Source organism: Monomorium pharaonis, chromosome 4, assembly GCF_013373865.1.
Source record: "Monomorium pharaonis isolate MP-MQ-018 chromosome 4, ASM1337386v2, whole genome shotgun sequence".
In the NCBI taxonomy this organism is placed as follows: domain Eukaryota; kingdom Metazoa; phylum Arthropoda; class Insecta; order Hymenoptera; family Formicidae; genus Monomorium; species Monomorium pharaonis.
Genome location: NC_050470.1, coordinates 18,729,685 through 18,743,115, shown reverse-complemented (window position 1 = coordinate 18,743,115; position 13,431 = coordinate 18,729,685). Strand labels below are relative to the sequence as shown.

General features: G+C 37.7%; 1 protein-coding gene across 9 annotated transcripts in view; it reads left to right on the top strand.

Moving 5' to 3' along the window:
- Positions 1 to 8,153, top strand: part of LOC105835119 (C-terminal-binding protein) — a 230,170-nt gene extending 222,017 nt beyond the window's left edge. For 8 of the 9 annotated variants that reach the window (XM_036285588.1, XM_036285583.1, XM_036285577.1 and 5 more), the window contains 3 exons: positions 5,051 to 5,350; positions 5,469 to 5,613; positions 5,827 to 8,153. In XM_036285588.1, the coding sequence (XP_036141481.1) occupies positions 5,051 to 5,276 (226 nt within the window). In that variant the 3' untranslated portion in view covers positions 5,277 to 5,350; positions 5,469 to 5,613; positions 5,827 to 8,153. The remainder of the gene's footprint in view (positions 1 to 5,050; positions 5,351 to 5,468; positions 5,614 to 5,826) is intronic. The other variant, XM_036285576.1, reaches the window with a different exon arrangement.
- The last annotated feature ends 5,278 nt before the right edge of the window (positions 8,154 to 13,431 follow it).

Genomic DNA, 13,431 nt, shown 5'->3' with positions numbered 1-13,431 from the left:
TGCTCCTGTTATTCCGGCAATCCTTACTGTAGTGGCCATACTTGCCGCAATTTCGGCAACGGGCATCGGACTTGTTGTAGTGCCTCGGCGAGTCGGGTGTCCGTCTCGTGTTACTCACGGCGGGACCCTTGATTCTTTCCTCTGCGCTTGCGGCTGCTATCGTGTCCTGTAGCGTAACGTATCCGCGCGATCGGACTACCGCCTTTGTATCTTCGCGTAGCCCTATTTGGTAATTTTCCAATGCTTGCTGCTGCAGCATTTCTAAAATGATGCGCTTATGCTCGGCCGTGTATTGGTGTCGGCCTTCGATCATCGACTCGTACAGATCTATCGTGAGCTTATCTGTATGCAGTCCGTAGGCTTGAGCGCTTTCTCCTAGTTTTTGCTTCAGGGTATTGAAATCGAGCTGTAAATGTGTTGTGCTTCGTTTACTCGCATAACACGATTCTAATTCCGTTTTTAATTGCACGAAATCGCTTATCTTTCGTGTCTGAAAATCTAACATGGCGCGTCCTTTCAGTTTGGTACACAATATCGCGCCTAGTAAGGATACTTCATCCGACGGCTCTATGTTTTCGATCGCGTAAGTCATGGTGCTCAAAAACTTCTGTAATTTACTCGCGTTGCCGTCGAACTCAGGTATCATTCCGCGGGCTTCTTTTAGTGACAACCCAGGTAGCAAGGTGACGTTTAATTGACGGCATTTTTTGGTCATTTTATGACGAACCAGACGTCATAATGTCGAGATAAAATGACGTCTAAATGTCGTAAAACTGACGTACATTTGTCTCATCTTAACGACGTCATATATTGACGTCAAAAATACGTCATTATTTTCATATTATTGACGTCATTTTCAAAAAGCTAATATCGTACATTTGACGGTATTTTATTGTTATTTTTATGACAAAACATAGGTTTTTAGATTACATTTAATAAAGACGACATTTTAACGTCATTTTTATGACTATCCCAGGTAGTAAAAGCCGTTATTTTGACGTTTTAGAAAATATTTCGGGTACATGTCCTATATATGCAGTACTTGCATTATGAAAATATCGAAATAACATAATTATAATGTAAAAAAAATCTACGTTGTTTCTCAACAAGCATCACGACCCACCACACCATAGTTACATTTGGAATTGCCTAACTTCCGCGGTTACCCATCCAACTCCCCAGACAGCACCAGATATCGTACGAATATTATACTCTCATACGTAATGTACTGTGATCATACCGAATATACGTAAAACATTCATATAACGTCTCAGTAGAATGTCATTTTGATATATCCTCAAGATAAACTTAGAATATAGCGACTGAACTTCGCAACTCCTACTGAATATACTGAGATTATATCTAATATACTCAAAACATCCGTAAAATATCCTATGATATATCTCATGTATATCTATCACATATTTCCAAAATATCCGCGTAATATCGAAAGTGAATCATGTCAACGCTATCTATGATCTGTAACGTTACGCATTTTCGTCTGCCGTGTGATGCAGACACGTGGTGAAGTGTAGGGTGTGAACGTGCGAACACGAACTCACGGACAACGTGGTTTTCTCAGGAATTACGCCCAGATAACTCTGGTATGCACATAAGATATAATATAGTAACGTAAACTATAATAATAATATATATATATATATACATACATATATTATTTAGGTTATAACCTACAATTATCTGAGCATAATTTCCCAAAGCACCCCAGCGTATTCAACAGATATTACGCTTCATTTCTTGCGATAGCTTCCTGATGTGCGAAATGATTAATTCCTCTTCTTATTTCTTCTTGCTAATTCTGTATGTTTAATTCCTTGTTCCTTATTCCTCTCATTATGCATGAGCCCATATAATGTGAACATACTGTAGACATATTGTGAATATACTGAAGATATACTTTAGACATACGTATAACATTCTTAAGATATATTCGGTATATTCTCATAAACTGCCAGCGAAATTCTATGGGATAAGGCAACGCGGACATAATACGTTATGAGTATATACTCGCCATATCACAGACGTATCTCTAATATTATACGAATATTGCAATATACTTTCGCAATATCCTATTATCGTTCTCATAATCTACATGTGCTGTCTGGGTCTGAACCGCCGTCGACGTTGCTTGACTTCGAAGATCGTACACTACCTAGCCCTTTGTGATGATCCATGAACACTTGATGATCATGAATACATATTTGTTATAGATCAGTTCAATAGATGCGAGAAACATGAAACTTGTAGTTAACTAATATTTTTATAAATAAATATAAATTTACAGTTTTTTTCCTGATTTTTACATATGCAAAATAATATGTGGAATAACTTATAGAAATATGTTTTTGCTTTGTTCTTTTGATAAAGCTAAATTATACCTCAGACAAAACGCAATATTTATAAAATATTGATAAAATATTTATAATATTTATTTAAATATTTTATAAATATTTATCCAAATATTTTATAAATATTTTTGTGGTCTTAGATTTGACAAATCATAAAGATTTATCATAAATATTATAAAAATATTTATAAATATTTACATAATATTACTTATACAAATCTTTATCTTTTATTTACCATAAATATTATATAAAATATTTAATCTATATTTTAATATGTTGAATAAAGATTTTTTTCTTCGTATATATAAAATATGTGTAAAATATTTATATAATATTTTGAAAAAATAAATATTAATAAATATTAATAAATATTTATCATAAATATTATGTGCTGCCTGGGATGATTCTAAAATATTGATAGTATTAATTATATAAAATATTATATTAATTTTAATAATGTTGTTTATTAACCAATCTTTAAATAATGATTAATAGTTATAGGTAGCAAGGTGTCGTCCCCTAGACCTCAATAATTTGTCTTTTGAGGTTAAATCGTCAATTATTACAAAGAATTATAGTTAACGTCAGTAATTAGTCACTAATAAAATCTTATTAATACGTCGTAAAATGATCAATTAACTGACGTTATTAATTAGTCAAGAATATGACGTCGGAAATACGTTGTAGGATGGATAAATGACTGACGTAATTAATAGGTCAAAAAATGACGTTACTATTACGTCTTAATTTGGTAACATGACGTCTGCGACCTTAAATGACGAATTATTGACGTCGTATTAACGTCACCTTGCTACCTGGGAATATTCCGCGACCTCTCTGTCGGCGCACGTCGTCGTCCGGGTACTCGAACGCGGTTTCACGCCGGCTATATCGCGTTTGTCGAGGCACGTGCGTACGTAGTGTTCGCGAATTTGTTTCTCGCACCTTGTTGACTTCGGTGGTCAGTCTCCGGACCTCGTGCATCATTGCACGTAAGGCTTCCCGTATTTCCTGCACATCGTCTCTTTGAGTAGCAGTGCGTGCGAGTCTTGGCGCATTAGCACTTAGTTCTTGGTGCAGGTTCTGTAATTCCTGTTCTGCACCGGCGATGAATTGTTGGGTTTCTGCTTGTTCGTCGTTAGGCATCGCGTTCGTTTGAAAAAAGTCAGCTGGGTCGAAAATGTCGGACTCGTATAACGTGAGTGAGAACTCGCCTCGTGACGAAACGCGACTAGGGGTGCGACTCTCGTACGGTCGTGTTCGTCGTTCTACACGGTGTTGCCGTGTCGCGTTGAATTCGTTTTGAAACAAACTCGCGTCGAGGTTCGCGAATGGGAATTCTCGTTCGCGGACGACGTTTTCCGGTAACTTGCTATCGTACGGATCTAGTTCTCTACGGACTCTATCGCGTGCTTCTATGACGGCTTGTTCACAGTATTCGATAGCTCGAGTGGCTTGCTCGCTATGCAACCACGAGTCGTTTGCTATAGCAGCGTCGTTGTTTTTTGACATTCACGCCTATTCTACGCTTACGATAATCGTTATGTGATTACCGGGGGATCAGCACGTTTTTACTATTAGTAGGGCTTATCGCTTTGCCCTTCGTATTTCGCTTTGTACAATATTATTTCGACTTACAGTAACGCTGCGCTTTGCTTCATGTTGTTAGCTGTGTATTGCGGTAGGTCGGTACTCCGGTGTCACTGATTACGCTGCGTCGAGTGTTGAGCCGTGGCTGCGTTCTGCTCGGCGGGCTCGTCCAGTCAGCTGGTCCTCGAGGTCGTTCAGCTGCTCTCGGCTCGTGACGTAGGTCCCTTGGCCTTGTAGGTAGTTCCTCGTTGGAGTTGTTTGCCTTCCTTCCTGGCAGTTAATCCCACCTCTGCCACCAATTTTGTTGCGCCTTGCGGTACAACAAAATATTTTTGCCGTACCTTGCGGTGCGACAAAAGATCTTTCGGGATTCGTTGCTGCCCAAGGAGTAGGAACTCGCGGAAAGAGGCGGCTTTTGTAGGCAGGGTCCTCAAATCACTCACTCACTGATTCTAAGTTAAATTGATATAAAAGATTTATTTCTCTGTTGTTGTACACTGGTTGCGGTCGGCGAAGGTGCCGCGTCGTGTTACACTAGATTAGATACGGCGCGTGACTCGGAGTTAACGCGTCGTCTCGTCTCTCGCTCGAGATTTGCTAGCGGCTAAGTTCCGAACTCTTAATTCACTCGTGCGGGCCGTACGTATCGGCTTGATTTCTAATCACTGATCCCGCTGGTCGCTGTTCGGCAGCGGCTTAAATAGTGTCGCGGATTTAATTATTAGTGGGGGCATCGGGCCCTCCGCATGACCATATATGGTCATTCCCGCGCGCATCCGGCGCGCGGGAAATATTTGCGAGTTTAGCAACAATTGCCAAAATGCAGGTATGCATTTCCGGTGGCATGATTGTTGCTAAGCTGGCTTCGCTACTTCTTTAAGGTGGCTGGTGCGTTGCCCAGTGCGATGACCGGCCGGCAGCGCACGAGGCATGTGTCACCTGACACCTTGTGATAGCGAGCCTTCCTCGGCGAGCTATCTTATAATTTTAATATTTTATTTCCTTTATTTTATAATATCAATTTATTGGTTGTGAGTGTTTCGCTCACAACATATTTTTATAGATATTAACGGCTCTCCGATTTTATGCAGTTGGGTGTTACCAATGTGCAATTGGAGAATAGTGGGATATTGCCGTCAACCAACTGTCAGTAGATGCATACAAGCTGTGACGAATGCTATAAACGATCTTTTACTTCGACGTTGGGTACAATTTCCTATTACCGATATAGAACGCTATGGAAAAGCTAAGGAAAAGTTTAGAACTGCACCTCAACCCTTTATGGGTGCTATTGGTGCAATCTCTGTACTCACATAAATATATTAGCACCGTGACAACATGAGGAGGCTTATGTTAATCATTGGGGTAATCATACACTCATCGTTCAAGTGGTATGTGTTGTACTTATCAAAATATATTTGTTACTTATCAAAATACATTTTTATTAAAATATATTTGTAATATTTATTACTTTAATGTTTTAAATAAAATTTATGATATTGTTTTTAGATTTGCGATCCCGAGTAAAAAATCTTAAACGTAAATGCACGATATCCAGGTGCCCGACATGACGCATATATATGGTCAAATTCCTCCATACGTTGAATCATGGAACGACGATACAACAATAGAGAGCGCAATACTTGGCTGATAGGTAAGTTGTATGTTACAAGATTTATATTAAAAAAAAATAAACAATTATTGAGTAAAAGTTTTATGTTTTATGTTTTTTTTATTTTACTCTATTAAATATTATAAAATGAACATATTATGTCTCACCCTTGTCAGTACCCTTTAAATTCTTAGTTAATTTATAATCATTTAAGCCTCTTGACTTTGTATAAAAAGATGTAAATATTATTTATAGATAATGAGGGTTATGACCTGGAACCATGGCTATTCATGCCTTTAAAACATGAAGTAGTAGGTACCCCGAGATATCAATATAATAAAGATTTGTGCAGTGCAAGATAATGTGTAGAACGTTTGTTTGGTGTATGGAAAAGTGTTCAGATGTCTGTCAGCACAAAGGTGCTTAATGTACAATCCTGACATGGCTGGTAAAATAGTAAATGCATGTGCTGTACTGCACAACATGAGAATTGCACATCGCATACAAGACATTGAAGTTGATGAAGAAGAAATTTTACATCACGTAAGAAACGGTAGAGCTCTCGGACGGGATGAAGCTCTCCCAGGGTGAGCAGTTGCAATGCGTGTACAAGACAATTTTATAGCTCGTCAGTACGGTAGAATATAAAATGTGTTTACCCCTTACATACATCCATGGATAACGATTTGAGCCAAACTAATTAAACAAAACCTAAAATTTTGATGTAATTAAAAAATTATTTGTATAATTATAAGAAATGTACTTTAATTTTCATACTTTATATAAATAGTTTTACAAAAAACAGACAATATAGCATTTTTATGGCTTATTCTATCAAATACAATTGCAATAATATCACTAATCCGTTTTTCTGCTTTGAGAATTGCAATTCTTATACTTTTATAAGAAAAGTTACGATTAAAACTAAATAAAACTAAATAAACTTTCATTGGTAACTCATTATTATGACTAAGAAAAAACTTTTCTCATCGCTTATTATATATATTTTGTGACGTGACATTTTTCGTCCGTCACAAGGGCCGGTATGACCCGACCGGGAAAGATCATTTGGGACCGCTCCTGGCCCTGAGCGGGAGAGCGGTCTCTTCTTTTCCGATCTATATTATAAATATTTATTAAGATACTTAGGGACCTGCCAAACGGAAGACGCGATCCGCGGGAGAAGTGGTGTGCCAGAGAGACTCAATGTAGTGTGGGAACAGCTAAGGGACAACGGAAGCAGTTGCAGGAGCGGCTGAGCGGCGGGACCCCGGACCATCGTAAAGAACTTTGGCAAGTATATCATCGACATTATCGCGGCAGGAAAGGAGAATCGTGAAACGGCCGCTACCGTATGTCGCTTTCTTGCAGAAACCGGAAAGGCAAGCCGGAGAGGTGCACTCCTGAGAACGACGCTGGGAAGGATTAGCGTGCGCCCTCGCATCCCAGAAGCCGAATGGAGGATCCCCGCCGGAACGGTCAACGGCGGTCGAGGCCGACCTTAGGAAGGCCGGGGCCTGGTCAACCCCGAGCCAACCCCGCCAGGAAAGAAAATTTTGGCAGCAGCCCGTCGGCCCGTGAAGATTAGCGGCCTTTGAATTGTGCGGCGTTGTGACTGGAGGCGCCCTCGCCTCGCAGGAGCGTAAGGGAAGGAGCGACACCCTATCAGCGCGCGAGTCGATGCGAGGATCGATGCGCGAGGACAATGCGCAGATCCTAATCGATGCCCGCGGTGTTCCCGCTCGCTCACGCCGTCTCACTGCTCGATAAGACTATGACTGGAGCGGTTTCACGGCCATCGACGACGTCACCGTACTTGTAAGGCCACCACTTCGACCACGCGGTAAGGACGGAGGCGGCCGGCCCTGTATTTCGCGAGAAATAATAACGTAATTGCTCTACCGAGCGTTCGGTAGGAGAGCAAAGAACAGTCGCGGTGTGAAATTACCGAGAAGAGTCATCGTAGAGCGGGACCGAGTCGATTTCTGTCTATTAGATCTAATACTTTCGCCTATCGTTCCTCCCTCGGGGAAAATGTCGAGCCGACAGTCCGATTGTAGACGGCAGAGTATAGCGACGGGATAGTACGTAAGACAATATTGCCGGGATTCACTCGCCGTTTAAGCATACCGAGAGCACGAGCCATACGCATTTTACCGAGGCTAGATCCCGTAGACGAGAGCTTCTATGAGAGATAATTGTAATGAGTCGAGGATCTATCGCGGACGCCGTTAAAGCAATGCGCGTGATATCGATAATATCGAGGCATAGTTAGAATTCAAGCGTAGCATTTAGTGCGGAATTTTCCTTATATTGCGAACATTATATCGAGTACGAATCAGTCACACAAAAGAACGACGTTTGTTGGCTATCTTGTATCCTTCCCACCAAACACCAAGTTACATGTAACGTTCCTGTTAGTTGTAAATTCCCACTCAACAAAAAACAAAAAAACAACTAACTAAATAAATAAACCACTTTTTCACAGATAACTATTAGTATGACTATAAGAAAAAAACATCTTTTTTCATATCATATTAATGTAACTTGTCTAATGAAATTGAAAGAATCTTGGTCATCTATCTGTCTATCACAATTTTTTTTTCTTCTAGTTTAAGCCGCTTTTCTTCCAATATTACGCATCGCGAGTCATTTTCTGCTTGCTTTATTGAAGCTTCTGCAAATATCTGTAATAAAAACAAGGCTTATTATTGTAATACAAAAGCACACTAATTTTTTTACAATAATGAAATCAATTTTGTTAACAAAACTGCTATTATCAAATAATAATAAGGCAGAATTCACATTTTGGCAAAAAAGCAGACTCTAACAAGAAGTTGCACTCAGATGCGCAGCCATTGAAGTGTGAATTCTCACTGATAGTAAATGTTAAACGAAAATAGAAAACATTTTCTTTCCCAGTAAATATCTAACAAAATAACAAATATTAAATTCAACCTAGAAATAATTTTGGTGATCAGATGATGTATTTTTACATGTGAATATTTACCTTTAAGATGTTAGCGTGCTTTTTTGCTATGTTAGAAAAGTTTTCACGAGCTTCTTGCAGTTGTACTCCAATTCGATCTTTACGTTTTCCTACAAGATAACAATCCCAGTGAACACAGTAATATAGCAGCAGTGTAACAGCAATGTAACCGAATATAACAGGTTACGTTACTCTGAAATTGCACGTAACTTACATGTAAGTTACAATTTCCGACTCAGCAATATAACATGTTATAATTACATGTTATCTAACCGTTACACAACAGTTACAAAAAAAAATAAAATAAAATAAAAATTTCATTTTCTTAAAATTATTTTTATCAACAGCACATACTACATTTAGAATAAATTTTTATTAATTAATTAAATTTAAATTATGTTATTTTTTATTTTATTTTTACTTGCCGCTGCTAGGTTTGAACCCAGGACCTTAGGATTACGAACCTTGTACTCTACCTGCTACGCCAATTTGACTCATCGATATGGGTACTTGTTATTGTCTACATATACCTATATGTAAACTGACGCGACTATATTATTTTTTATAAAAGCAATTAAATTTTGCAAAACATATTAAAAATAAATAGCATTAATCTATTTACTTATTAATTTCATTGTTAAATTTTTCTTTTTCCATAACCTTAATAATTTGATGGAAATTGCGATCTATTTAGCACTAATCTTTGAAGCGTTCAAATGATTAATTAGATGGTTAACTATATAGATCATAATTCTAAGAAAAATTGAATAGTATACATTTATTATTCTGTTTTTGTTCAGCACATGATGAATTTAGATTTTGTGCATTTTTTGTGCGCAGTAATTGTAGACAAACCGTTATTTTTAAAAACATTATCTTTATAATAATTTTTTTTATTATCAAATAGATCTGTCATTCAGAATGTTATAATGTTGTTTGATTTTTGAGTCAACTACGACGCATCGTTCCGTAATAACATTGATACGAACGTGTTATGTTACGATTATACAATTTTTGTTGAATAACTGTAACGCCAAAACGATGTATAACAGCTATATCACTTGCGTATAACAAATATTATGTAACAGGTTATTTCCATGTCATATAGCACCTACATATCACAAGAATAACAATGTTAAATTGCATGTAACTTCCATGTTATATTGCCGCTATAAAATGTGTTCACTGGGATTACAACCCCAGTTAAATACTATAATACAATTAACAGACACATACGTTTGTAAATTGGCGTTAACAAACTATTTATTTATATGTAATATATTTTGTTAATATTTGAAGTATAAAATAATGTTAATATAGAGAAAATATTGTTATTATAAAACTACGTATCAAAATTGATTGACACACACACACACACACACACACACACACACACACGCGCGCGCGCGCGCGCGCGCGCATATATGTTATACATATTTACTTACGCCTAATTTCTTCAGTTCTTCGCCAATTAGATATCTGCAGAGAAAGAAATGCAGAGGAAGAAATTCCTGCCGATGAAAATGTTACACCCAATTCGCAAATAAATGCTTCTAAGCGGCGAAGAACCGAAGACATTCCTGCGCAAGAAAAATGATACGCTTGTTTGTGAATTAGGTGCAACATTTTCTTACGCAGAAATGTCTTCGGTTCTTCGCCGATTAAATACATTTGTTTGCGAATTGGGTGCAACATTTTCTTGCGCAGGAATGTCTTCGGTTCTTCACCGCTTAGAAGCATTTGTTTGCGAATTGGGTGTAACATTTTCATCGGCAGAAATTTCTTCCTCTGCATTTCTTTCTCTGCAGATATTAATTATACCATTATCTCAGCAAAGTTCATCGCTAGAAGCCTCTTCTCTTTTTATATGTTCAGACGCTTCGTTTTCTTGGTAAGTAACAGGTAAGTGGCTATCTAAACATATATGAAAAATGTCATGAGTTCCCTCAAAAAATGTAAAAATATAATCAAATCATATTTAGGCTTTAACATATTACAATATGTATATTATAATAATACATTTTCTTATTATATATAAATGTTATAAAGTTTCTTACTATTATGACTTGTGCCAACACATACATCTTCAATGGACATGGTTGCAGGTGCATAATTCAACACTTCCGTTTCATCTCTTTCTAATCTAAGTTGATACTCCTGTAAAATAATATATAAATTTCTGTATTTACTTAAATCCTTCTTAGAGGTTTTATTAACACAAACTTTATAAATAAGAATAACAAGAATTGACAATAACAGCTAGGTGTGGTAAATAGGACATATCACCCAGTGAACAATATGTTAAAAAGATCTCTAAAAAATATCCTGTTTCTGAAAATGATAACATAAAGAGACTTCTAAAAGATAACATAATGATATCAGAATGTTAACTAATGCACCGTTTTTTGAGAACAGAAAGATATCATGAAACTAATATTTAAAAGATTTCTTAAATCGGATATTTTTAAATTGCAATTAAAAATAAAAAATAAAATTAAAATTTCACTTTTTCAAAATTATTTTTATTAACAGTACATACTAAATTTAGGTCAAATTTTTATTAATTAATTAAATTTAAATTATATTATTTTTTATTCTTACTTGCCGCTGGTAGGTTTTGAACCCGGGACCTTAGGATGACGAACATTTGTACTCTATCTGCTACGCCAATTTGACTCATTGATATGGGTACTTGTTATTGTCTACATATCCCTATATCCCTGGTGAAAATGTAAAATCAGAGCGTAAAGTCGAATGTAAAGGGAGAGTAAGAGCGTAAGTCAAATATAAAGGGAGAGTAATAGAAGCGTTAACAAACCTTCTACGAAGCGTAAATTGAAACAATGAAATGTAAAAGAAGCGTTAACACTTCTTTTACATTTCATTGTTTCAATTTACGCTTCGTAGAAGGTTTGTTAATGCTTTTATTACTCTTCCTTTACATTCGACTTACGCTCTGATTTTACATTTTTACCAGGAATGGGGTGCATTCAGCAAAACAAATCTGAAGCGTCTGGAGGCTCTGTTGACACATTCTGTCTTTGTTATTTATTAACATTGAACAAAGATAGAGTGAGGTAAGAGAGCATTCCGATGTCTCAGATTTGTTTTGCCGAACGCAGTAATGTTATTAACTGACGCAATTATATTATTTTTTATAAAAGCAATTAAATTTTGCAAAACAATAAAAATAAATAGCATTAATTTATTTAATTACTTATTCATTGTTGAATTTTATTCTTAAATTTATCTTTTTCCATAACCTTATGTTACGTCCGGCAGACTCCACGATTTCCTTTTGTCAAAGAACCAAATAACTTACAAAAGAAATTCCGTTTCAACGGTCTCTGATAATTTTTTATACGTCTAGGATTAGTCTGTTAGAAACGTGACGACAAACATAGATGGACGAAACGACCAAGTTGATAATTTTCTTTTGAATATCAAGTCAACAAACAATGCATTTTGAAGGTAGAAATACAAAAACAAACTTGAGCTCGAAGCAAGGTTTCACGTTTTCTCATAAAAAATGAGTAATAAAGAATTCAAACATTAGCAAAAAATAAATAACCGTTTCCTCCATCTGCAAACAATACCGTCACACGTCTAGCACGATAAAGAATTATTTATCTTTTAAACTCAAAGGGAAGATTATTTCTGCTTCATCCCCCAGCACTCGCGCCGTGATAGTGCGATTAATTTATTACTCCGCTACTGCCAAGTATTTATTAAGTTTGCGTATCCGTGTAAATGTGTGAGTGCATCACGTCAATGCGCGGGTGCCCGTATCTCTTCCTCTGCCTCGTGCACAAGATCTCCGTCGAATCGAGTGAGTCCCAGATGCGCACAGTAATAAACGGACACAGCAAGTTGAGTGAAACGGACACAGTAACAAACGGACACAGACCAAACGGACACAGTAATAAACGGACACAGTGCGAAACGGACACAGACCAAATGAGCACACTGCACGTGCGCACGGACCAAATGCAATCCATGTACATTGCAAGCAGAGTAAAGTTCACATAGGTTAGCGACTTGGACGGGGTGGGTGCGGGAGGGGGGCCGAAGGCCCCCCTTGCACCCCCCCGTGTGTGTGTGTGTGTGTGTGTGTGTGTGTGTGCGCGCGCGTGCAAAGCATTCACTGCATCACATGGGTTTGCGACTTTCCGTGTATGCATTTGGTCTGTGCGCATGTGCAGTGTGCGCATTTGGTCTGTGTCTGTTTCGCTCTGTGCGCATTTGGTCTGTGTCCGTTTCGCACTGTGTCCGTTTATTACTGTGTCCGTTTGGTCTGTGTCCGTTTCACTCAGCTTGTTGTGTCCGTTTATTACTGTGCGCATCTGGGACTCACTCGTTTATTACTGTGCGCATCTGGGACGCTCCCGTCGAATCGCGCGCAAGATTTCCGGGTTCGCGAGAGCTTCGATCTAGAGGTTCTTCAAGATTTCTGCGTCGACTATAGGCAGCGTAATATCAGGACATTTCAAGATCTCCGTAAAATTGTAAAGAGATCGCCCCTCGCTCTGAACGTCCGTGTCAAATAAATAATGAAAGTATGAGCGACACCATCGCCTCCCCTTTCTTCTTTTCACCACCTACGTCTCCCCCGTGAACCAACCGCGTTCCTCACCACTCGCTTTGCGTCCTAATCGGGACGGATTCCGGCGTTGTCAGTGCGATCGCGTTTAATCTTACGTACGCGCGCACAGCCTTCAAACTATGAAATTTTTTAATTGTAGCTTATTGTATTAATAGTTTAGTATTTTATATATATATATATATATATATATATATATATACAATATATATATATACAGGGTGTCCCAACGCATGTGGACCATTACTCGTAAAAAGGTAGAAGGGATCGA